The sequence below is a fragment of the Meleagris gallopavo genome, chromosome 5 (assembly GCF_905368555.1).
Source record: "Meleagris gallopavo chromosome 5, MGAL_WU_HG_1.1, whole genome shotgun sequence".
NCBI lineage: Eukaryota > Metazoa > Chordata > Aves > Galliformes > Phasianidae > Meleagris > Meleagris gallopavo.
Genome location: NC_139408.1, coordinates 45376530 through 45404068, shown reverse-complemented (window position 1 = coordinate 45404068; position 27539 = coordinate 45376530). Strand labels below are relative to the sequence as shown.

Below are 27539 nucleotides of genomic sequence, written 5' to 3'. Positions count from 1 at the left end.
GATTTGGTTTGGTCACTTATCTAAACCTTTGCATGCAGTAGGCACACTTCCTTTTTTAATGAACAACACTGTATTTCCATGGTCTTGATAAATCTGTAATTGCTCAAAGCTATGTGGCAATTTTTTTCTTAAATAGTGCTTAATTGGTCAAGTTTTAAGGAATCACAGAAAATGCTCATCACTTCCTCATTAACTAATTCATTTACTTTCTCTCTGGTGTCTGCTTATATACCCACAGCCCATTTAAAATTACGTGTAACATTAATTGTCACAATGGAGGAATACTGCGTGTTTCCTTTACTTTGAATTTTTTGTCATACTAACTGTAATTGACCGGCATTGACGGCTCCCTTATCCTCTGTTCTAGAGACCTGTGCTTTTAACACTTAAAGTCATATTAAAAATAGAATACCAGAAATAAAACAGTTCCAAAGGAGAAGTAGCCTAACCTTAATGAGGGTGCCTTTCATACTGCTTTGCTTTGAATTTAATTTTCATTCTTTCATAACTTCTTCAGTGGATTGAGTAATTTTCCAAAACCTACTTCCTTGAAATAGAAAGCTGATATCATTTGAATGAAAATGGCTTGGAATAACTGGTACCAAGCCAGATCTGTACAGTGAAAGGACAGATTTATTGAAAAGCATGAGGTAAAAAAATTTGTAAGACAGATTTCATTTTTATTTTCTTCTTTTACAGATTTATAGAAACATGAAGCTGTTGTTGTTCCTCTGCCTTTTAGTTGTTGGGATTCATTCCAACATTTATCCCTATGAGCCTTATCACCAAGTTGTAAGAAACCAAAATCAAAGAGGAAAAGAGAACCGAAACATGCCACAGCAGGCTGTAGGGAGCCGTGTTTGTCAGTTTGCTTGTTGCTTCTACAAAGAGATTTCTTCTCATGAAAACAGTGGGAATATTTTCTTCTCTCCTTTGAGCATCTCTACTGCCTTTGCAATGCTGACTCTTGGTGCCAGGTCTGATACTTTGGCACAGATTCTTAGGGTCCTTCACTTTAATCCACGTGAGATTTCTGAAAATGAAATCCATGAAGGTTATCGTCAACTCATACAAATGGTAAACAGAAAGAATGAGGGTTTACAGCTAAATATGGGAAATGTCCTGTTTGTACTTGATCGACTGAAACCACAACAAAGATTTTTGAATAACCTCAGAGAATTCTATGAAGGTGAAATTTATCCTATGAACTTCAAGAGGTCTGATCAAGCCCAGATGAAGATCAATGATTATGTAGCAGAAAGAACCAATGGGAAAATCAAGGACCTCATAAATAACCTTGATCCACTTACTGAACTTCTTCTCATTAGTTATATTTATTTTAACGGTAAGATATGCATATCTAATTCTCTGATATCATACATTATTTCTTCAGATCAGTCTTGGACTTTTTTTTTTCTTACAATATAGTTTCTCATAAGGAATCGTACCGTGTGCTCCTTTTGGTATTCACTCAATTATGAACAAAGCTACCAGCTTGATGCTGCTGCTAAGTCCTAGAAAAATTTAAGACAAGTTTTCCTTTTATGTTTGAATATATACATTTCTTTCCTGGTAAAGAGTAATCAAAACATACTTTCAGGAAGGTGCCTCTGTGCACTAAAATATGTACTCCCATAAAATTTTGTTATTTATATGCACATTCTTTTATGCTTTGATAACTAGGAATTAATTTTATCTCCAATTCAGTTGGTTGGTTTTTGTTGTTATTATTTGGTTTAACAATTTCAGAATTAAATTCAAAGAATGCTGTTAAAGCAAATCTTAGCTTCTAATCTAAAAGAAAATTCATGCATTTACTCAGCAGTTCTGCTGTTAGTGTGCATAGATTCATACCTGAAGCTAGATGTGTAAAAACAGTTTTAGTTTCACACTGATGTTATTTTTTACTAACTTCAATAATAGTGTCATTGGCATCCTAATGTGTCCAAAGGCATAGGTCTTCAAACTTTTGTTGTTGTTTTTTTTTTTTGATTCACAGATATTAAAATTTTGCAGTAAAGAAATGGACTTTCCTCACCCCATCCCCATATAACATTTAAGCCTACTGACAACAAGCTTGCTTAATTAACTTATACTGTCTGCTTAGCTACAGCCTAGAGATCTTCCCAAGCTTTTTTTTTTTGACTATTGATCTAACAAGAAGAAGAGAAGCAAGTTTGTAAGGATCAATAAGTGGTTTAATAACAGTTGTTGTTAGAGCATATCTGAAATGTTTTTATATTAGCACACACAGTATGAGGAACAAATAGGAAGAACTGGAAGCTTTGATCTTTTTCCAGAGCTATGATAGCAATGGTATTAGTGAAACTTGGTGAATTGAGTCCCATGACTGGAGTACTGGAATGGAAGGTTATCAACTGTTCAGGAGGGACAGGCAGGGAAGGTAACATGGAAGTGTTTCACTGTACGTAAGGGAGAGATTAGACTATATAGCCATTGCTTTTAAGGGTGATGTAGTAGAGAGCCTCTGGGTGAGGGTTTAGGGGAAGCAATAGCAAAGCAGATGTCATTGTGGATATCTACTACCAACACTGACCCAGGAAGATTTCATGGATGAATTATTCTGTAGGCAGTTAGGGGAAATCTTGGGTGTGGTTGCTCTCAACCTTATGGGAGATTTCAACTTCCCAGATATAAACCAGTGATACCATACAGCTGCAACAGGTAAGGCTGGAAAATTCCTAAAACATATTGAAGACAACTTCCTTCTTCCTGCCAAAAGTACATACTAAGCAAACTAGAAAAGATGTCCTCCTAGACCTGTTGTTTGAGAATAGAAATTGTCTTGTGGGAGATATGATGATAGGAGGCTGTTATTACAAAATAGTTGAGTTCAAAATTTTTGGTGTAAGGATGAAAAGGTCAGCAGAGGTGCCAACCTGGATTTTAGAAGAGCAAACTTTCAACTACTCAGACAGCTTTAGAAGCTTTGAGTTGGTTATGAGAGCTGATCCTTTTTAAGAAACACCTTTTAAAACCACAAGAGCAGGCAGGCAATCTCATTGCATTGCAAATCAAGAAAGCAGGGCAGAAATTCAGATTGGAGGATTCAGTGAGATCCATGGGGCCTAACATTCATTCCAGAGTACTGAAACAATACTGAAGGAAACAATACTAGCAAATGTTATAGATGGATGTTCTCAATAATTTATCAAAGATCTTGGTTATCTAAGGAGAATCTTGCTGATTGAAAGCTTGCCAATGTTATATATGTCTACAAAGAGTATGAGATAAGATTCAGGAAATGTCAGATCTTTGTCTAACCTCAGTCTCTGGAAAATTAAGGATATTATCCTGGCAGTTATTGAAAGGCATTTAAAGAATAGAACTATTATCAAACCTAGTAGTCACCAGGAGTTCACATAGGGGAAGTCCTGCCTCAGTAGTTTGATATCCTTCCACAATGAATACACTCTCTTAGAGGGAAGGGAAGACAGTAGATGTAATCTTCCTGGATTTCAGTAAGGCCTTTTATACTGTCCCTCATATTCTGGAGAAACTGTCCAACTCTGAGGTAAAAAGATTCATGCTATGTTATGTGATGATCTGGCTCAACAGTCGAACTCAAAGTGTTGAAGTGAATAGGACTACATCTGGCTGGCTGTCATTAGTAATGTTTCCCAGAATTCAATCCTAGAGTTCTACTCAACATTTTTATTGATGATCTGGATGCAGGAGTGGCGTGCAACCTCAGCAGTTTTGCTGATGATACTTAAACTGGGAGGTGCTGTTGAGTTTCTGGAAGGATGAGAGGCCTTGCTGAGGGATCTAGAGAATTTGGAATATTGGGCAATCATTAATGACATGAAGGTCAAAAAAGGGAAATGCCAAGTACTGCACATGGGATGGAGTAGTGCTGAACACAGTTACAGAACACTGATACAGACCGGGAAATGAGCAGAAGGAGACCAGCCAGGCAGTGAGGGAGTGATGGTAAGAGCAGTTCAGCACGAGCAGCCAAGGGAACAAACTATATTTTGAGGTGCTTTAAGCACAGCTCAGTCAGCTGGCCAAAAAAAGGCGATAGTCCCACTATATTTAGCATTGGTGCAGCCTCACCCCTGGTGCAGCTCTGGACTACACACTATAAAAAGGAACTTACGGCTCTTGAAAGTGTCCAGCAAAGGGTAACAAGGATAATAAAAGGACTGGAAGACATGTCTTTCATGAACAGGATGAAAACACTTGAACTATCCAGTCTGGAGAAAAGGAAGCTGAGAGGTGACCTCACCACTCCCTGCAGTGCCCTAAGCATAGGAAATGGAGGTACCGGGCTCTGCTTCCTGTTAGATCGTGATAGAAAGTGAGTGGATGGTACAAAACTTCACCAGTGAAGGTTCAGACTAGATATGAGGAAAAAATTATTTCTCATAGGAATGGTCAAACACCCTAGGAAGCACAAGCTTCCAAGCCAGGTGGTTGATGTTCTGTGCCTGCCAGAGTTCAAGAGGCATTTGTACAATGCCTGTATTAATATATATTAATTTTTGATTAGCCCTGAAGAGGTCAGGTAATTAGACTTTATGATCTTTGTAGGACCCTTCCAGCTTCCAACAAGAAATATTCTAATTGTTTCAAACCCTCTCTCTCTTACTCTTTTCATCATATTCTGAAAACCAAGTGAGGAAAATATTGTTAGATAATTTATCTGGTAGAAATATCATGAAAGGATGTGCAAAGAAGTAGAGCCTCATATGACTAGGAGGGAAATCTCAATACACAATAAGGAAAAATCCCTGAGAAACTTCATATTATGAACATACTTCTAAAGTCTTTTCCATTCTCTATACACTGCAACTTTCTGTGCACAGCAGCACTGACTTATCTCCCCCCTTTTTTGGTGTATCTTAGTTTCTAGAAGTCCTTCCCTAGGACAAAATTCTGGCTATGTTTTCCTGGCTCTCCAACAGTGGGCATGAATTTCCAATACAGTACACAGTCCCTTATTATTGCCTCATTAGGATGATCACCCGAAAATGATTCTTTTTTTTGATAGAGGTGCCATCCCTAAGCCTCCTAAGAAAGAGGAGACCATTACAACAGGTGTTCCGCTATGTAGGACTTTTTTTTCCCTCTGTTTTAAAATCCTGAGTTTTTAATCAAGTAAAGCCCTCTTTGAAATCAGTGGATGTTCTCCCTACTTGGAGCACTACATGAAATTTGTTTGAGCTTTTCAGGCCTTTGTCACATTTCTATGATTCATTTTGGTTTTGCTTTTTTTCCTTAAACCACGTCAAAACAGAAGTCTTAACTATTGTATGTCTGATGATAGATGTCCCCAGTTTTTTTAATGAAGGTTTTACAGAAAATCAGTTGTGACATCAAAACTGTGTTACTGTGGTCACTATTAATTAAGAAATATGAAAGTGTAGTCGAAACTGTTGTTGATTTATATTTTCATAGCTCAACACATGCAACCTTATATCACTGCCTCAGAATAGTACATATGTTGTTTATAGTTTATTATGTTTAGTGTTTATTATTATTGTTGTGGAACATGCTGTTCCACAAATAGTGGAAACAGTAAATGATCAGTTAATTTGTACCAAGCTGCCTAGTAATCATTGCTTAAAAAGAAACCAGAATTCAAATGTGATCTTGTTTCATGTTTTTTGTTTGTTTGTTTGTTTTCTTATGGAGCTTATTTTATTTTATTTTATTTTATTTTGTTTTGTTTTATTTTTCTTTATTTTATATTTTGTTTTGTTTTATTTTATTTTATTTTATTTTATTTTATTTTATTTTATTTTCTCTTTACTCACTGAACCAAAAATGATCTTTGCTCTTCAAGGTAAAATTTACTGTAGAGCAACACTTCTTTCTTTAAAAACAAACTAGCAAACAAAACAAACAAATCCAAAACTATTTTCCAGACTTTTTTAGCTCAATCTCCAAAATGTATGAGACAAATAGTTGGAATTTGATTTATGAATTTGTATCTAGAGAGGATTCAGTGTGAGCAGTGTGTTTCACCACAACTAAGTGAAGAGCTCTTGAAAATTTGAAGTTTTGAGTATGACAGTATGAAGGGTATCTGTTATTTTGTTTTGTTTTTTAACCTAGCAGTATGACAGAATTAAACTCTTCATGACTTTATTGACCATCAGAAAAAGTGGCATATAAAACTCTTCTCTCTTCAACTAACCTGAATCTGTTCATTTCTTTATAGAATTTACCCCTTCATAAGTTCCGTAGGTGTGGAAATAAGGAAAGGAAATAATCTGTCTCTTCTGAGCTCCCATTTAAAAGTTGCATTATATGGGGCACTGTAAAACCATCTTCATAGAGAAAATCACACACTTGATAATACAGTTAAATTTATTCTGTCTGGCTGTGAAAAGAGAGGATTTTGTACATCACAGTCTTCTTACTGTGTTGTTATTGAATTATTCTGAGTATTCAGTGAATACAAGTGCTTATTGCAAATTGACTTATCTTTGAATCTTATCCAAATATAGCAGTTTATGCCTCTGCAATTGTGTCCTGTCATTCCTATATCCTGTATCTCACAGTATCCCACAACTCTATCTCTTGTATTTTAAGCTGAATGGGAGAAACCTTTCAATCCACAATACACTAAAAAGGAAAAATTCTTTGTGGATGGGAACAAGGCTGTTGAAGTCCCAATGATGTTTGGAATTGGTGCGTTCAAGCATGGCTATGATGAACAACTGTCTTCCACTGTGGTGCAAATGGATTACAAAGGAGGTGCTTCAGCATTTTTTGTTCTGCCTGATCAAGGAAGAATGAGGAAGCTGGAAAAAAAATTGTCTTGTGAACGTATGGCAAGATGGAGAACATTAGTCTCAAAAAGGTAAAATTCTGCAGTTCTTGGTTCAGATGGTAAGAAAGGAGATAAATACATTTTAATCTGCTGAGCTCTGATAAACAATTGGGGTACTATTTTAAATTCTATTTTAATCTATTCAAAAATTCCCTCTGAGCAAATCTGAAATTTTACTCTCTGATACTCCTGTGTTTTCACATTCATACTGCATGAACTGAAAGCTTTCACTGCTACAAGACTTTTGCTACTCTCACATTCTGTTTCCTGATGTCAACTGTCTGCAGGTCCCAGGTTAGGTGCCTTAATACCTTTAATTGCTTTTTTTTGGGGGGGGGGGAGGGTGGGAACGGGGGTTCTTTTTTTTTCTGCCTTCTGCTTCTCTCTTCTATTTACAACTAAATTCATATTATTTTCCTTAAGACTTTTTTATTTTTCTTGGGTCTTCCTTTTTCTCCTTACTTTTATCAGTAATTACACTTTTAATGTTGAAATAGCAATGTTCATGCAACAATTGTGAGGACAAAGTTCAGTGATAAGTGTATAGAGAATCTAATATGTTAAAGAGCCATTGAATTCAGGCTCTCTGAAGACTTAGAAAGGCAATATTATATTAAGGCACACTTGCTTCAAGGTTACGTTGAGTCTAGAAGACAAAGTTCATTTGCTTTAAAACAGCACATCTTAGACTTCTGTATCCATTAGTGTTATATGTAGTAGTAGTCTCTGATGGGGCAAAATATGTGTACAAGCATGGGCAAAACATGTTTGCAGGATGAAGTGCTTGTATTCTTCAAATTTATGAATACATCACATAAGAGACCTTCACACATCCACATTTGAACACTGTGTTGAATTACCAATTTTCAAGATAAAAGAGTATATCTTAATATCTAAAACAGTTTCATGCTTTTTTACTCTGATTCACTGTCAAAGCTTTTCAGGAAAAAAAAAAAATTAAATGTATTTTCCATTTAAAAAATTATCAGAAATAAAATGCGTATTTTTCAGTGCAGCTTTACAATCTTTAAATTTCTGGGAGCAGCTATGTGATTGGTCACTTTCACTATAAGACAAATCAGAAACTGAATCAAGTTACTTATGAAGCATTTTTGCCAAAGAAGCACAAATTACCTTTAAAATCACTATGAGAGATTCTAAATAAAATACACATTTTTTGTTTCATCTCCTTTCTTTCCCCAAATGAAATAACTTTCTTTAAAGCCGTGAATTGGGAGATATAGCACTTTTAATATTAGAAATGCATCACTATCGTGAGATTGTTCTATGTAGCTCTCCATCTTTCCTCATGCCAACTCTCTCCTGCAAACTAATAACTTCAACTCCTCCCCTTTTTGCCTGTAGTTTTCAATGTAACTGCTGTCATTTAGAGCTTCTGGGATGCATCAATAAATGTCTTTGTTGTGGGATATGGAATGAGGTAAGAGTTTGGGACAAGCTATTTTTTTCTCTGTTTTTATATCTGCAAGCTGATATTGACCCAATTTGTAGTATTGTTTGTTAGTGCTGGCTGCTGAATGGGAGATAGTGCCAAAGTATCAGTGCAGCTGACTACAGACAGCTGAAATCAGTTTAGTGGTTGAACTGTGGAGAAAACATTCCTGTCTCTTCTGGAAAGTGTATACCAGTGCTTCTTGCCCAGTCACATTGTTGCTATATGCTTTCCCTTTCCTGCATGTTGAAAACAAGTAGGGGCTTGTGAATGAATGTCTGTACGTAATAGAAAGAAAGATGATGCAATTATAGTTGCATCTCCTTTGAGTCAGTAATCAGCACCATCAGAAATTAAGTAGGAGATCAGAAAGCCATTTTCAATCCACTAGAACTCTCATTTTTGATTACCAGCCAGACTTTGCATTCAATCTGTGGAACGTGCTATGGTGAAAGCAAAAGCCCTTCCCTTTCCACTTGTTCACTGCATGGCTTGCTTTTTGGCTAGTTTCACTAAGTGCTCCACACTTTCTTGCCCTATAAACCTGAACCTGGTTTATGACCAGAAAACTATACTGACAAATCAGCGTTGTCAGAATGACCTCTGATTAAGCATGCTACTTGAAAGAACAAGGAAGAAATGGGATGGGATGGAATGGAATGGAGCTGTAATTAATTTACTGAAAGACTAAAGTAGTCACAAATAAATAAATAAATAAATAAATAAAGTAGAATAAAAATGAATAAATTGGGCATCAGATGACATACAATTATCTTGTTGAGTAAGTAGTTGATGTCTGCGTACTTTTTTTGTTACTTTGTCAGCTACACATTGCCTTGCAACTTCAGTGTATCTTATCTTCTTTGTTCTTAATTTGTATGATAAACTTAATGGCACAGCATTTATTTTTTTTTTAAATAGTGATATTTGAGACACCTGAATGAATCTTTTTCATAAGGCATATCTTCTGTATCCTCCAGTAATGGAGTGTGTGTGAGATCTTTCCTGAAGTAGCAACGTATGGCTAACTTTTGACAATATCATATGAGGAGCTTAGGAGGTGCATCTTTACTGTAGCATTGGCTCACTGCAGACTAGAGACTCTACCTTCTGAACCATCATTGCTGCTTGTTATAAACATTCTTTTCTTCTCTCTGAATTAATACCACTATATCTCTCATTAACTTCAATAAGTTCGTCAAGGCCAAGTGCAAGGTCCTGCACGTGGACTGGGGCCATCGCAAGCATGAGCAAAGGCTGAGAGATGTGTGGATTGAGAGCAGCCCCAAGGAGAATATGGGAGTATTAGGTTCTGAGAAGCTCAACATGAGCCAGCAGTGTATGCTTGCAACCCGGAAAAGGCCAACTGCATCCTGGGTTGCATCAAAAGAGGGATGGCAGCAGGGAGAGTGAGGCAATTGTATGCCTGTACTTCAGTCTTGTCAGCCTCCACCTGCAGTGGACTACTGTATTCAGCTCTGGGTTCTGAAGCATAAGAAGGACAAGGACCTGTTGGAGAGGGTCACACATTTGTTCAGAGATCTGGAGCACCTCCCTTGTGATGACAGAATGAGATGCTGGGCTTGTTCAGCTTGCAGAAGAGAAGGTTCTGGGGAGTCCTCATTACAGCCTTCCAGTACCTGTGGGTGGACTAAAAGAGAGCTGGAGATGGACTCTTAATCAGGGAGAGCAGTGGTAGGAGAGTGGTTAATGGTTTTAAATTAAAAGCGGTAGATTTAGATATTAGGGGGAAATTCTTCACTGAGAGAGATGAGACACTGGCACAGGCTGCCCAGAAAAGCTGTGGGTGCCCCATAGCTGGAAGCATTTAAGGCCAGATTGGACTGGACTTTGGGCAACTTGATTAATGGGAGATGTCCCTGCAAATGGCAGGAGAGTTGGAACTTAAATCATTCCATGATTCGATGATCCCCTGGGTAGAGTAGAGTGACCCTACCAACAAAATATCTTCAGGGAGAAGCAAAATGACTCTGCCTTGTACTGTGATATCATGCCTGAAAGTTTAATTTTATTCTTGCACTTCTTTTCCAGCAACTCAGTAAATTTGTATCTTCCAAAATTCACTCTTCATGGGAGATACAACCTAAAAAACATTTTATATAAAATGGGCATAATGGATCTATTCACTGATAAGGCTGACCTATCTGGTATCACTGGACAACCCCAGCACAGAATTTCCCAGGTAAGTGATAGTGCTTTTTCTTTTCCGTTCCTATGGTTATTGATGTTCACATTACATTGTTTTTGAATATTCATGGTGTAATACTAACATGAGGAAGATTCACTTTACATGAAAAGGCAGCAGTTGATACACAGAATATTTCACCCGTGTTACTTGGGCCGTTAGTGGAATTGTATTGGAGTAGGTTCCAAGTTTCAAATCTGGGAGGCATTTTTTATCTGTATGGGGACACATTATAAAACAAACATGACAAAATCATTGCCTCTCCACACTTAAATGTCTTTCTGCACTGTACTGTTACAGCCACTACTTTGCCGCTTCTACGTATGTCTACCTTCTTTAGCTTGTCTGTGGATAAATAGGGAGACGCAGGATGAATCATTACTTGTGTATTATAGTGGGGAGGGCAGAAGAAAAACAATGACTACTTTTAAACTCTGGGAGAAAGAAAAATGCAGTTGCAAAAAGAAAACATTTGGCCTCAAGCCTATGAACAATGAATTCCATTAGTGCTAGGCCCAGGCAAAATCTATGGATAAGTCATGCGTCAAGATGCATAAAGTCAATGATCAGGGCTACCCTGCAGTGAAAATTTCATTGCCAAATATAAGCAAAACAACTAGGTGGAATTGCAGATGAAAGTTAGTGAATTAGAATCTCTGAACCTCTCAATTTTCAAACTAGAACTTACACGTTTCTCTGCTCTGTCCTTCTATTTATAGAACTCCTTATTTGTCCCTAATTGTTACAAGATTTTAAGGAAGATGAAAAAAAAATAATTTCAGGATGCTACTCATTGTGCTTATTTGTATGTTACTTCTTCAACTGTATAAACTTGTCAAAAAATTCAATGTGATTTGAATGTAGTCTGTTGATTTTTCTTCCCCTGAGATTGCTGTTTTTGTGCATTAGATTCATACTTGTCCACTTGACAATAATTTCTTATTAATAACTTCTCCAGACACTTCTGGATCAGTTCCTCTTAAGGTAACTGGTTTTGTACCATTTTGACTTGTAACATATCTGTTTGTTCACAGGCTATTCATCAGGCTGTGGTAAAGGTGGATGAGACTGGCACTGAAGCAGCAGCTGCCACAGGCATGGAAATAGTGCCTATGTCCGTTCCCGTTGTCATTAGAATGAACAGACCCTTCTTATTGGTCATAACTTTAAGGGACAACATACTGTTCATGGGAAAAATTGTGAACCCTCTGGAAAAAGATTAAGCTAATATACACATTAGGTATGAAGTTATCACCACCGTTAAATCCAGTGTTTCACCTGATGCTCATGGCATGGCTATAGAGGGCTCTCCACCCAACTATGTTATTCACTCCTTTTCCTTTTTTTTTTTTTTTTTTTTTTTTTTTTTTTTTCTTTTTTTTTTTTTTTTTGTAGATGAGACACTTCATCAATTTAAGTTGTCATAGTTGCATATTTGTTTGGACCTTTTTCTTTTTTTTTTTTTTTTTTTTTTTTTTTAAGATGAAGGTTGCATCCGGGCAAAATTATCGTTAGATCTGGAACAGAATAGGCCCGTGTAATAGTGACGGCACAGATAAATTTTCAAACAGGGAAGATGAGGAGCATGTGAGTGGAGAGAATTGTGCAACCCTGCTCCTTCCCTCACAATTGTGGCTGCCTTCTCTCTTTTTTTTTTTTTTTTTTTTTTTTTTTGGCATTGATTGACAAATGGGTGTAAGTTATGGCACTTAGCTACTTGTGCCCATTTTCCTACCAAGTCTATTATAGCTTTTAATGTACATAGTGCTTACTACCTTGCACAGTGCTATTTTTCAGTGACTGTTACTTCATTGCATCTTGGCTGTTGTGGTAGCTTGGCTGCTACAAAGAGATCACGAGAAAAATGTATTTTTCCCTTGCATGTATACACTATTCTGTCCACTGTTTCTGTAAGACTTTCCAGTCCATACTTGTTCCAGGTTAAAAATGTCAGAATTGAGTCTAAGAAAGGAAGATGTAGATTAGATCTCTGCAGTTCAACTCCCTGGAGCAAACTTTTGTGAACCAGATACACAGCTTACAGCAGCCACAGAATTTCTTCCAGTTGCTGCCTGAACCTAAACCAGCTTCTAGAGGAAACACTAGCCATCTCCACAAGGTGCCAGTGCCCATAGAGCAATACCATCTGGCCCTGTGAGATCACCCACGGTAGTAAGCACCACTGCAGTATTGTTTGTAGGATAGAGCACCCTACTGGTAGCACCTTATACCCCATTGGTGACTTATACCATGTCTTTTGACATGAACCCTTCTGTTCCCAGACTATCCAGTAATATGATATTGGTACTCCATTTCTCATCTGCTTCATGGTTAGTATAACAGCAATATTATAGGATATGTTTTCACTATTAGGATACACGGTACCGAAAGTCACATTCATAATGTACATGCTTATTTATTTTTCCTTTTCTGTCTACTTTTACTTCTTCTTTCAGAACATCTATCAGTGTTTTATTTCTGCACCCATGTTCATGATATATATCTGATCTCTGGTTGCAGGAAGGGTAAATTATTGACTAAAATGGGTTTGTGTGTTAATGGGTGTTAAGCATTAACAACAGTCTTTGTACTGTCTTGAACTACACAGAAAAATGTACTACAATAGAAGAAAAACAATGAATAAATATGACATTAGAAGTCTCCAGTTTTGCTATTTTTTTTCCTGTAATTCTGAGCTATAAATTACGAAGTATGGTTCAAGCAGGATTTTGACCAGTATTTCTTATTGGCAGTTGTCCATATAGTGCTCGTATACACTAATCACCATGGTAATACCAGTAATGATCTTAAGAAAGCTCACTCTCTTTGGTCTGAGCAGAAAATCCCTGTTCAGTGCATAGCACTGTTCAGTGCATAACCTCCCTAGGTTATTTCTCCTAGGAGGAGAAATTGCTGAGAGGGTTGGACATTCCATTGATGAAGCAGTGTTTATTTGAAAGGCAATGTACAACGTGTGCTTATTCTATTTTACCAAATTTTTAGCTTCATATGTGCCTTTCATCATATCTATTCTGAAAAAGTCTCTCTCAGCTCTCTCTGAGAGCTATGTTATGACATTTGGTATGTGTATTGAGCTCTGGACCTTGTATCTTCAGGTACCTTATTCCATAAACAAAATATGGTTGCTCTTAACTTCTGTATTGAATTGATATCATCAACAACATAGATCACAATATTTAAAAAAATATACTTTTAAGGATTTCTAAAGAAAATTGAGATAATTTCTTTAGGATCTATCAGCTTGTTGTAGGGAAACTATTTCTTAATAAAATCATAGTGATACAGCAGGGAAGAAAAACTCATCTGTGTGGTATTCAAATTGGACAATAAGGAAAAATAGACTCATGGGCTCCCAAAATAAAGTTAGATATACTCAGCTTTGTCTCTGATCACATCACTGGATCTATAGATAATCTTTACAGAGGGCATTTTTCTACAATTCTTAGAGAGCTTTTAATTCTGCCTTTATCTACGCACACTGCAGATCATTCCAGGTCACAGTATTAAGATATAATCAAATATTGCAGCTTGCTTTCCTTAAAAATATGTAGCAGTAATAGATGTACACACCCCCCCCCAAAAAAAAAAAAACCAAAAACAAAAGTCACCACCACCACAACAAGAAATCAAACCAAACCAAACAGAAAAAAAAAAAAAAACAAACCAAGAAACTTCAAAAAGAATGGTAAAAAGTAAAGAAAAAAAAAAGATATATTAACATGTTAATGAGAATTATGAAGAAAAATTTCAGAAAATGGAAGTTGTGATCAAACTGGGGAAGTTGAACTGGTGAATGGGACACCAAAACACAAAATAAAAAACTGGAATAAGACAGGAAAAAAACAGATTTGAGAGAGGAAAAAAAAAATTACAGAAGTTCTAGCTGCTAAATAATATATTAGTTTCCATAGACATCAGAAACCTGCCACAGAGCCTGAGGGGCCAACTCGTGTTCAAAGTGTACAAAGGAGTGTTCAATGGGATAGTGCCAGAGTAGAAAAGTTCAATCCTTTCCAGATGTATTTCCATTGCAGTGGTTGAGCCTTAGGAAAAATTTCAAGTTGAATTAATAGTAGAAGAGATTTTAGGGCGGCGGGAAGGGGAGGAAAGGAAAGTAACAACAAAGTGCTAAGTATTTATGTAAGAGCTCTTATCTGTCTTAAGAAAAATGTTAGAACTTTCACTGTTCTGCACTACTTGGATTGGTTTCTATATCAGAGTGAAAAAAGTTACGAACGTAATATTAAAAAAAAAAACTTTGCATGTAAACATGTAGTGAAATGAAGATCACATAGCCCAATTTTTGAATTTTGGAAACTAGAATTTGTCGTCATGTGAATACATATGACAAAACATTCAAGAATTAATATGGCTTTGCTGAAGAATTCTTTGAAACTGTTGATATGTGTGTGGACTGCAGATTGGTCGATATATTGCAGGAATTCTTCATAAGGATCTTTAAAAATATATAAGCTAGGAGCAGAGGGAAGATCCTTCTGTGAGTCTATAAGCAATAAGTTCAGGAAATCTCTCAGGGAATTCGGAGATCATTTCAGAATGGAATGAATTTCGTGGTGATTTTGCTGATGGTTCCACCTTCTTCATGGTCTTCAAAAAACTGTATATAGGGATTTCATTGTACTGAATGACTGGCTGATAAAAAGGCATTTTATTGATAAATAATAGAAAAGTTTTTAATTTGGTAGCATCTGATAAAAAACAGTGTAGAACATCTTTATCATCTCAATTTGAAATTGCCATCAAAGCAAAAACATTCCTGAAAATGTTCTAACTTCTTTGTGTATGTTTCCTTAAATGGAAATAACATCCTCAGACAAATTCCAAGTTTTTCCGAGAAAAATATGTTAAGGGAACTGTAATGGGCAATAAGCGATGCAGGCACACTGAAGAATCTGTCTACTTGCATGAAAGTCCTGAAAGTCTCTCAGTACAGAAAGAAATGAAGTTTGTGATGTACTTTGTACTAAATGAGTAATTTTCAGACCATGGATTTGTAGCTCAGTTATGAGCTTACTGTCATCAAAAAAGCAGATATCAGGATTCCCATCTCAAAGATTTGATAGACTTGGTTTTTATAGTAAACTATGAAGAGAAGGGTAAAAGATTTTCCTCCTTTGGAAATGATGCATCTTCTTAGGCTTATCCTGGCTTGTTGGATTCAGTTTCTGGTGAAGAGATCCTAGTTGCTGTGCTTCAAATCTTACCTCAGAAGGCATCTTAATAGTTCAGAGGTCTCCAAAGAGCAAGGGATGCTAATTGTCATCTATGCTGTAATATTTGGGTGTTGGGTTTGAAGTTACAGCAATTAAGAGTGTGGAGGCGAATTAGAAAAACAAATGTGTTTGTTAAGAGATTTATTCAATTATAATTAGTAGGAAAGCTGGAGCATTCACAAAGGCTGGAGACCAGTTCAAACAAGTTTCCATAATCCCCACCCGCCTAAACTCAACCAAAGGCACTAATTTAATAACATTGCATCATCCAGGAAAAAAACAAAACAAAACAAAAAAAAACAACACAACAACACAAAACAAAACAATGCACACACACACTCTCACTGCCTAATCAATGAACTTGAGAGCAGGGCACTGTCACCTAGTTCTAATGACCTAATTACCCTTTTCTGGTCTTTACATCTGGGTCCTATCTCACTGACCCCAACCCTAGGACTGCTGTAATGCTCCGCTGCTCTGTGGAGGAACACACGTGGGTACTAAATGAATATCAATCCAGGCTTTCCTTCATCATTAAAAGTTTCGATGAAGGATCTCGTTGAGATTTTTTAGGAAATGCTTTCTCCGTGATTCTTCTAAGGGCTCTGTTGGCCAACTCCCTCCAAGAGTATGGAAGGAATGGAGAAGAGAGACTAGGTGCTACAAGGAGATGAGAGTTATCTGTTGATGAGAGTGACTTGTTGAAAAAGAATGTTAGAACTGATAAGAATATGTAGGATGCAACACCAGATAGGTCAAGAGGTTTTTTTTAGAGAAATTCAGGTTCAGTATCAAATAGTCACAATTCAAACAGTTTTCTGTTAAAATTAACTGATTTGAGGTAATTATAATGCATAATTCTGTGGAACAATGGCTCTTTATGGTTTCAAGTAGTGCTTTTATAAGTCACATGATGTTGGCCTAAATCTTCCTACATAGCTAGAAGTTATAGTCAGAAGAAAGCTGAATTTACTCTATAACTATTCAAAACAAAACTGAAAGCTGACACCTTTCTGTGTTTTCTACTAGATGGATTCTTTTTTTTTTACCTACATTTCCAATTAAAATCTTCTGTATGAGTAGAGAGACTGACTGGGAGAAATAAAAAAGGCAAATTACCTTTGTGTCTAGCAACCGCATTCTGTGTCCTTTCTTTGGCTGTTAGCCAAAGTCTATATCACGTGCCTGGGCAGCTCTGCTTCTGAGTCACACAATAACGCCATTGGTATTTACTTCAAGCCACTTTGATCAGCCATACTTGATCAAAAGCATGGCTAAAGGTAGGCACTCAATTTGGTATTGCTTAGAAGTACAAAGGAGGTATAGGAAGCAGGTCAGCTGAGATGATCCCAGATAGTGGGGTCAGTGGACCAACCTGGAAGATGAAGAAGAACATTTTAATGAAGGCTTTCAAAATAATGAAAGTTGCTTAAGTCTTGAATTAGTCATTGGAAAGATTCCTGTTAACTATATTTTCATGTTGTATAGAAACATATTTATTACAATTTTAAGTACTATATTACTGCTTGAAATCCATAATTAATTGATTATTTTCTTTCTTTCTTTAATTCAAGAACATTATTAGGAAAGAAGGATGGGCCACTGATTACAGCATTTGGCTGGGACCTGGAAGTTTCTGCTTTCCTTCCCAGCTCAGCCACTGATTCAGCCCATATAAACTTAGCTTCCTGCCTGCATATAGCTACTGACAAAGGATGACAGTCCTTCCATTCTTTGTTTATACTGTCAGTGCAGGATTCTGATGCCAAACTGTAGATAAATAACTTGAGCTTAAAAGCACAACATCTACAAAAGATTGGCAGTAAGAGAAAAGGTTCAGATGAAATGCTCCCAACTGACAGGGTCTTTACATCAAAATAGAAGGTGAAAAAGCCTTCCATTTTAAACACAACAGTTATATACATCTTTATTTTCTTGTACAGTACACTTGTGCTGAACAGATAACAAATATTTGCATTTCTTGGTCATGAAATAAAAAGTTTTGGTAAAAACATAGGCTCAGAGTGTCCTGTGATGCATACAAATTATTACTATTCGCAGTTTATTTGTGTTTTGTCATCTCCTTCTGTGTTGCTATGCAGGTAACACCTCTTGGATGCCTGTTGTAAGCACATCAGCACATTAATTTTAAGGAAGTTTACAACTGAAGAATATTTCCAACTTCACTTTGAAGCTATATAATTGAAGCTGTGGTCCTGTAGATCACTGGTTTTCAAACTGTGTATTACTGTTACTAAGGAAAGTGACATGGTCTGAAATTGATAAAAGATAACCTTGTTTTCATTAAACACCATAGAAGTAAAATGATGCTCAAGGCCACTGACAGCAATTTTGTATTTTCATACTGTTTTTCATCTTATTTAAATGAAGAAACTTAATGTGTTATACTCACCTAACTTAGTGAGGAAACTGAAGTCCAACAGTTAGTGATGTTTCCAAAGTTAAAGCTCAGCTGCTCAACAGAGCTGGCAATTCTTCTGGAATTTTCAAAACAGTACTTTGCTCCTCAGGCAGTCCATCCCAGCCTGAAGTCACTCCAATATTTTCAACTTTATTTGGACAATGAAAAGTATTCCTGAAGATCTTTATAATAAGTAAGATTTCAACCTTTAGTTTTTATTTTATTTTGTCAACTGTTTTGAATACTTTTTCCTTTCTTGGAAATCGTTCAAACATGAGAATTTCAGAATACTTTTTTTTTTTTTTTTTTAACAAATACTACTATTACACAAATACACAAATCTGAAAAGAATCTCCACAGAGAAGCTGCTAAACATAAAAATAGTGAAAAACTGACCATCTTTTAAAAGAATTTGAGGTCTGAATAAAGGTTTCTAATGCTAGAACATGCTCTCTACACTTCTGCTCCCTTTCCAGGAGGGCTCCCATCACGTGCAAAATTCTGTCTTGTACACCAACCTGCACACTTTTGAAGCAGCATTAGGAGGTTTACTTGTTACTGCTGTGTAATACATATAAGACACCTGCTACATTGTAGTAGGCAATCTGTAACTGGAGTTGATCTTGTAACCTAAAAGCTGGAAATTAACGTATAGCTATCACTGCAGTGTTTAGGTCCCTCCAAAGGTAATGCCTCTTATTTATTTCATAGAAAGTAGAGCAGTTCCAAAGAATAAAATAGTACTATTTGATAGAGAAAATTCTCAGCTACAAAAGCCTATTTTTTTAACATAGTCGCCACCATTAGCTATGTGTTTTTTGCCAAAGGTTTACAAGAGCCTGTATGTCATGATCATAAAAATCTGCAGCAGTGAAGATGACCTGCCATCATTATTGCCACTGCTGAAACGCCCTACCCACTGCCTGCCTCACTGTGTTCACATCCACTTTTGGTCTCCAGAAACACTCAGCAAGTTTGAAACAAAAGAAACTGTCAGGAATCTGTTTGCAAAATGTCATTAAATGCATGAAATGTATAGTTAGATTTCTCCTAAAGATGTTGAAGTGTGAGACGGGGTGTGGAATACATACAGATATACATGAAGTGCAGAACAATAACATAGATTACATAGTTATGTAGAATTTGTAGCAAGTTGATTGTGGTCTTAATTATCAGCAGTAGTAAACAACACATCTTTGATTATTTAAGTATTCTGGAATTTTATTCCCATTACAAATAATTAAGAAGCAGGATCTACTACAGTAGAGGAATGACCGCTATGAATCCAGTTAATGTGGTTTCATGACATAGTTTGAGAGCTGAAATTGTGATTAGCAGGAAGGTGTTACTGTTACTGGCTCATGGCATTGAAGGTCACACCTGGCACACAAAATTTTAGTTTAAAATTGATGTTGCATCTTATTTTGCTGTTATAAATAAATAGAAGGGAAGTACCTTGTTAAAATTTAGCCCATCATCATTGTAAACTAGACAGTAATTACAGACCTTCCCAAATGAAAAGAAAACAAGAGGTGTATATCCATTTTGTAGCATAGTTTGTCCTTGACAACCATGACCATTTGTTCACCTAGGCTTTGACAAGTAAAACAATCCCTGTGATTGTGAGCTTTTGCAGCTAAAATTAGAGGAAATAAGTACAAAGAAAAAGGAGGAAAAGAAGGAAAGAGAAAAACAAAGAAGGGTGAATGTCCAGACAAGATTTATCCATGAATGTTCTCTTTGTTTATCTATGTATTGACTAAATTATTTATGTGTAAGGGGAAAGTGGTCACAAATAGGGAAATATATTTCACGTGACCATTGATGTATCATTACTACAGTCAGACAGAGAGTGTACAGACAATTTGGTGTCCATACTCAGTTTCAAGATCAGGAGGAATATTTGGCTGTGATCAGACTTTGGGGGAGCACTGAACTGCAGCAAAGTATTTTGCTGACTGTTGACACTAAGCATTAGTTCCAGGCAAAAATAGCTGGTTTTCGGTAGGGTCTCAATTACACAATGTTAACGCTAAGCTCCTCCACTTCATCAGGAGGAACAGACAGAAAATCACAGTCACTGTTCAAAAAGCTTCAAAAATTTTTTGGCTTGACCAAATTGCAGGAACTATGTTGGGAAATACCATGTAATCAATATTTGCTCTCCTCTCATCTCACCTCCATCTCCATCCCGTCTTTTTGTTGTTGTTGTTCTATTCCATGCTATATCGGGTCTGTTTAATATTTAACAGTGGAAATTAAGCATTAAGATGATTTAACAGTACAAATAACAGTGTGGAAAAAAGCGTGGTCTGCTGACTGCAGAAGGGCTTCTGCTTTTCTAAGTACTGCAAAGACACTTTTCTTAAAGACTTGAAAGTGATGCTTTCTGTGCTTGGTGACTTTTCATGTTAGGTTTATTATACCTGTGTTCTTGTAAATTTGTTATGTGTGGATGTTGCTATGAAATATTAATTTGTAAGTAAGGGACCAGTGGGACCTACTGGTCTAAGGGAATACAATCTGAAGTCAGAATCAAACAACAAAGTCATGGGGACTTTTAAGGAGGTTTGCAAAGCAGAATGCTGATGAAATCACAGCTATGCTGTGACTCAAAATTAGCATCATCCCACTAGTGACTGAACAACTAGGTCCACATACAAATTCTTCTGTTGAGTTAATATATAAACCAGACAAATTGCTAAGGCCATGCTCTCTAGTAAGGACTGTTTTGAGTGCAGGGGTGGATGAATTTAAATTTAATTGCATCTATTATTCTCATAGACGAACTAAACTGCAGTTTAGCACAGAATTGATTTCTGAATTTCCAATTAAAAATACATCCCAGAATTAATAATGTCTTTATGATTTCTTGGCTAACCAAAAAATCTTAGTGGCTTGAATTTTCTAATTTCAGAATGTTAAAGTTAATATGATTAACATCTCTAAAGAGAAAGTTATGTGGGGAAAACTAGGTGACAATATTTCAGTTCTGGCATTCCAAGTTTTAGTAGAAGTAATGCTAAGAGAGGTTTTGGAACCAGCCTGTTATCAGTAGAAGTTAAGAACAAAGTTATGCCTAACAAATGCAGTTAATCCATATTCTTTACTTCAGAAATTCTTTCCAATTTAGGTTAATTCATATATGGAGGCAATAAGTGGTCATGACAGACAAAAAAACCATCCTGTTTTTCACTTAATTTCATGATTTTTCAAATAGCTAGGGAAGGATAGTCTATGACAAATAACAAATACTATTGAAAGAAACTGTGCACGATGTTGTTTCTTCATTTATCTGGAATATCGGAGGATTTTATTTCATTTTTTTCTGGAAGAAAGGGAGAAAATTCTGATTAAAATAGCTGCTAATGTTTGATTCACATTTCCGTCTACATCCATACTACACATTTTTTGTTAGAGATATTAAAATTTAACATGATCTCATCTCACTGCAGGTCACAGCAGTTGTCAAATACAGTGAGCATATTCCAGGAAATGTAAGATCATAGATTTAGTATATACATTATCTATAAACAAACCAAGACAAAACAAACAGTAAAAACCACCATACAAATAAAGAAATAAATAAACTGGTTAATTGCCAAGAATCCTGCAACTACAGCAGCTAACAGAAACTTTACCTAGATCTTGTTTAGAAGATAGGTAGAGTGGATCTGGGAATGAACAAGAGACCAACAGGACCTCACCTTATTAAGAATTTGGAAAATAAATTCCTAGAAGAGAAGAATTCTAATAGACTTTTGGTTGGAAACAAGAAGAGTAATCGTAACAATAGAAAAGCTGGAGAAAAGATTTTATGTCAAATCTGTGAGGTAAAAAGAAGCTTATTTTCATAGATTCCTCAATTCTAAAAAGATCTGATGGGGGATACCTCCACAAAATAGAGAACTAAATTCAGTAGACTAGAGACTTGTTCCAGCTGCTCTGAAGGACTGCAAGCTTGTGTGAATCATTCCATACCAGCATTAGAAGAAAAAACTCACCCATTTCTAAGGGGATTATTCTAGAATATCCTTTGATTTCTGAATGGAATGTGTTCTCCTTTTGCCTTCATGGACTCAGGTACTTCCTGCTGCTCTAGAGGGAGCCACATATCCTACGAAGCTGTGGCTATCAGGTTATCAGGTGAGAGACGCAGTCCCTTTAACAAATTAGAAGCATTTGTTGCATACCCTGAAAGAGAGGATCTCTCTGTTCCAAAAAGTCCCTCACTCTCTGGTATTTCCCATATCTTTATACCCAGTTTTGAGTGCCCTGCTGCCATAGTATCAGTTTCTTCCAGGTTTTTGCCTTGCATTTTGCCTTGAACTTTATGTAGATGTACGTGAAGCTTTCATCCTTCACTTATCAGCTGTGGCCAATGACTGGCCATGAGTTAGCAATGATGAAGTAAACAGGAGTATGAACTTAGTGTGCACTGAATAGTTATGATAACTGATTGTGAACTGTCTTGAGATTCTTTGTGTTTTCCAAACTGCATTTAGGTGGTACTTTGGAGTATGAAAAGTCTTTGAAACCCACACATCTTTTTACTTCATAACAGTGTGGTTTGTTGTTCCTATATGATCCAGGAAATAAAATATTATTATTAACAGAGATTATTACGGACTTTGACTCTACACTTTCATTACCAGTAGGGAAGAAAATTATCTTTTCAGAGCAGTTACAGTAGAAATTATGATTTTACTGAACCTGATGTTTTCCTCAAGATCTTAATTGAATTTAATAACGACACAATATTATTTACTTGTCTACTTTAAATATTTTATGTAGTTGGATATTTACAGTTGTGCTATATAATATTTATCATGACAAACTATTCATTATTTCTTACTACCAAGCTCATCATTACCTTGTGCTCATCTAATGGTTGTTTATTTTATGACAGAATGATTTGAAAAGAAAACGAAGTATCACCTGTACCTGTGTTTATTCCTTGCCGGTCTGTGTTGTCACACAGTGTCACTGTGAAAATGTTTGCCATAAAGTCAATAATACAGATCTACTTGATGGAACAAAAAATATATTAAAGCATAATGGTCAAAAGCAAGGCTCCAAATACACAGATTTTGCATTTAGATTTTACAAGCAGACTATATCAGAAGAGGATGATAAAAACATTTTCTTTTCTCCCATAAGCCTCTCCACTACCTTTGTTAGCTGTTGGTTCTAAGTCAACCACCCTGACCCAGTTTTTGGAGGACTGGGCTTTGGCAGTCTGACTGAGACTTGCATACACGATATGCACGAAAATTTTCATAAACTTTTAGCAGTACTGAACTGTACTGATGTTAACATCACATTAAACATAGGAAATGTTTTCCCAGCTATTTGTTATGAACTACAGGAGACATTTTTACAAAATATTCAACGATTTTATGATGCAGATTTTTTTCTACTGATTATCATAAATCGGAAGAAACTAAGTTGCAAATCAAAAACTATGTAAAGGAAAAAACCCAGGGGGAAGTTCCTGAATTAATTGCTCATCTTGATGCAAATACTATATTGGTTCTTGTTTATTTTAAAGGTACGAAACCAAATATTATATTCCAATGTATGATTTTGAAGCAAAACAAAGGAACTGTAGGGAAAGATCTAAGCTGTGGAGGACTTTCAAAGTAAGGATTATATTTTGTCAAAAGCAAAGTGTCTGATTTTTGAGAAATTACTTGATTTTGGCCTAGTTTGTCCAAAATTTGTATGTAGAGAAATCTCACTCTAGTTGGCTGCCTCATAGACACGGACACCTCATAGCTTGCAGTACCACTGGTCTGTGACATAGAAACTAAGGATGTTTCTGAAATGTCGATATTGTGCCAGTCAATCTATTAGGGGACTGACATCCTTGCACTGTCAGAATCTCTAGTACAACGATAGATCTATTAGATATGTTGTGTAAAATGTTGGGACCTAGGTTGAGGATCTGTTCTTCTGAAGCCCTGCTTTGATGCTAGAATCCTTCATTCTTCTGAAGAACTCCTCATCAGGACAAGGGCAGTCAGTGTGCATCTGGTCTGGCGCATCTCCTAACATGGGAAAATGGAAGGGCAAGAAAAGCATAACGTAATCCTGTGGCCAAGTCTTAAAGTAGGCGCATTTAAGTAACAAAAGAAACAAGAGATAGGGAAGTATGGCTACAACAGAAGCAAGATTCTCTTTCTCAGCTGGTCCTGATCAAGCTTTGATTGTTTTTCAGCAAGACAGGACTTTATGCTAAACTTACTGCCCAGCGAAAATGGGCAGTAAAAAATCGTATGTTCAGCAGTATGTTGAAGTGATTTAGTAATATTCCTCTCTCATCAACAGTTTCTCAGCTTTCTCACATGTGGTCTGATTCATATTAGTCATTTTTATGATATTCATATGATCAAGTGCAACATTGTCTCCTTCTCCTCACTAGCTGCCTGGGGAAATTGTTTTGATTCTGCAAATACCCATGAGGATGATTTTTTTTTTTTTTTTTTTTTTGTGAATGCAAATGAATGTGCTAGAATTAACATGATGCAGCATGAGAGTGATTACAACAGCTAGTATGACCAGGATCTCTCTTATGAGGTGGTAGAGCTGCCTTACAAGGGCACTGCACAAGCATTGCTCAGTCTGCCTGATGCTGGAAAGATGAAACAAGTGGAAAATGCTTTCTCTAAGGAAACAGTGGTAAATTGAAACCAGGTAACTCTAGGTAGTTTAATTATTATATTTTAGGAAACAGTATTAATAGAATGCATCAATTTCAGATCTCCTTCTCCTAGATTTAGTGTAGTAATTTCATAAATGGGATTTTAAATTATTCCAAAGATAACCCAGAGAGGAGCGTGACTGATTAGCAACTGCAATCTCTCTGACTGAAAGAAGTGGACATGGCCTTGCAATGATTAACTCAAGACTTATTTGGCTACATTTTGGTTACTATACTTCTTTATTTTTTTTTTTTTATTGTATGTTGTTAATAACTAATTCATTTGCTTCACCCTATCCTAGATTTTGTTCTCCTTTTCCCTCCTTTTGGGCTTTCTACAACTGGTCTGCTTTTTCTCTGTAGTCTTCTAGCCACAAAATTCTGCTGGGGACATATGTCTTGACACTGGGATGAAAGAGTGACAATGAAGATATTAGTTTGTTTTTATTCAAATGTAACTAAAATCAAAGAAAAACTGTATGTACAAGAAAATGGATTGGGCATCTCTCTGGGTGTCCACACATAAATGCTACCAGCAAACACATTAGGAATTAGAAGAATACTATCAACTGTCATTGAACTCCATTCTATCCAGCCTTCTGACTGAAACAAGATTACAGTGCTTTACCACTGTTTTGTTTTCTTTGCTCAACAGAAGATTACATAGGCACTTGCCAAGGATTTCCATTATTGGGTCTTACGATGTCAAAGATTTCTTCATGGAAATGGGCATTACCGATATATTCTCTAGTAATGCTGATCGGTCTGGAATTAGCAGCAGTTGTACACTGCAGGTTTCACATGCGAATGGATGGACAGATCCAGTGATGGGGTGGCTGTTAGTGTTTCTGATCAATTTTATAAGCGAGCCCTGGAACAATTGATAAAGTATTGCCAGTGAAAGTCCAAATCATCTAAGAAAGTAAACAACAGTTGTCATCCCACTATACTCAGGACTGGTAAGCCTGAGTCTTCTCACCAAGCTCTCCTTATTCAGTCCTGCCAAGGAAAACACTCCTTGCAATTTATTGGGGATTCACTATTACAAGAGAGTTTGGTCCAGAAAAGAGGTGATCTTCACCTCCTGTTTGTTGTTGTTTGTGGTTCTGTATAGTATCTCCACAACATTTGTTCCTTTTCCCTCCAGGCAATTCATAAGGCTCTGCTGGAATTTGATGAGACTTGAACTGAGGCTGCAGGATAATCCTTACTGAAGATTCACTTCCTTATATTACCACCAAATTCAACAGACCCTTCATTGTGTTGATTTTTGACAAAGCAACCAGCACCAACTTTTCATGGGGAAAATTGTTGGTCCTACTGTGAAGTAATTGCTGGGTTACTGGAAGTGCACTTGGCATGAGTTATAATGGCAGCCGTGCTTGCACACTGGACTGATTAATTTTGCCACTGGTTGAGAAATATTTAGAATTAAATGAAGAATTTCAGTAGAAAATTGATAAACAAACAAACCAATGAATGGTTTAAAAATATAACATTTTCCACTGCTGAGTAATTCAAGTTATCAAGAAATTCTACATATTTTCCTTGGAAGAGAGATTTTTGTAAAGAGTTTTGTTGTTTCAATAAACATTTTCTCTCTTTAAGCAGTTCTGTTAGACCACTTTCAGTTTTGAGTTATTCAACACAAGCTTTGCTCCAGTGGGTAACAAACCACTTATAATGCAGCTATCTCTATCCTGGGATTGCAGATATCAGTAGTCACCCGAGGTAGTCCCTACAGAGTTCTTTCTTCTTTACCTATCTCTTTGCTGCCTAGTTTGTTGTTGTTATCCTTCAATCAAACACTTTGTCAATGTCATTCTAAAAAGACTTTAACAACAAAAAAGAAAATTCTCAGGAGAACAGACTCATTCTACTGTAGCACTGTGTCTTTTTCTAGTCCACAGTGTCATCAAAAAATGATGAAAGATGGCGACATTAAGTATAAACTGTCAAAGAATCGTCCTGCAACAATGTTGTCCATGAACTATTGCTATGGTTGATGAATAAAATAAGCATTGATTTAAACCCATCACTAACTCTCACTGTCTTCAGTCTCTTGCTATAAATCTTTTAAAATCAACACAGACTTTCAGTCACACTTATTAACATAGTAGGCTGGATGTAAATATGTTCTAAAGACTGTAAAGGAGTCCATATTTTCTTATATGGAGACAGAAGTTCTTTACATTCTCTCCTTATGTACTTTCTTGAATAAAACCTATTTTCAGAAATCACATACACTCTTTCTTCTTTGCTGGTCAGCAGATCTCCCACTCTTACTGCAGAGGAGCAGTGGAGCTCAGTCTTGCTGATCTGTACACCAAACTCTTCATTGTGCAGTTACAGACCCAAGGAGAGTCTGACGCCTGCTTTGAAAGCTATTCTCCCACTTCACTACACCCTTTGATTCATGCCATTGCATACTGGCCCTGGATAAATGTTTTGCAAGTGGAGGCTAGTCCCTGGCCCTGGGAAAATGATGCTCTAGAATGTACATTGCTCAGTACTACGGTTGTTCTGGCAATGTTCTGCAAGCACTGAGAAGGCTATGTAAGCCCCACATCAACAACTCCCCATTGCTAATGAGGCTTTGACCTTCTGAACTGTACTCAAGAACTTGGTCCAGCCTCAGAGGTGCTTTACTGGGACTTATCGGTGTCTGTAGTGTGGGCTTAGTGTATGGGGGACA

At 36.5% G+C, this 27539-nt stretch overlaps 1 protein-coding gene and 1 pseudogene across 1 annotated transcript; both read left to right on the top strand.

Moving 5' to 3' along the window:
* Positions 1-696: 696 nt before the first annotated feature.
* LOC100544866 (serpin A3-4-like) lies at positions 697-13268 on the top strand. Its single transcript, XM_085225557.1, has 4 exons — positions 697-1345; positions 6565-6835; positions 10311-10461; positions 11499-13268. Exons 1-4 carry the CDS (start codon positions 712-714, stop codon positions 11685-11687), a joined length of 1245 nt encoding a protein of 414 aa, XP_085081683.1. The 5' UTR covers positions 697-711; the 3' UTR covers positions 11688-13268.
* Positions 13269-22480: 9212 nt separating this feature from the next.
* LOC104911228 (alpha-1-antitrypsin-like) lies at positions 22481-26809 on the top strand (annotated as a pseudogene).
* The last annotated feature ends 730 nt before the right edge of the window (positions 26810-27539 follow it).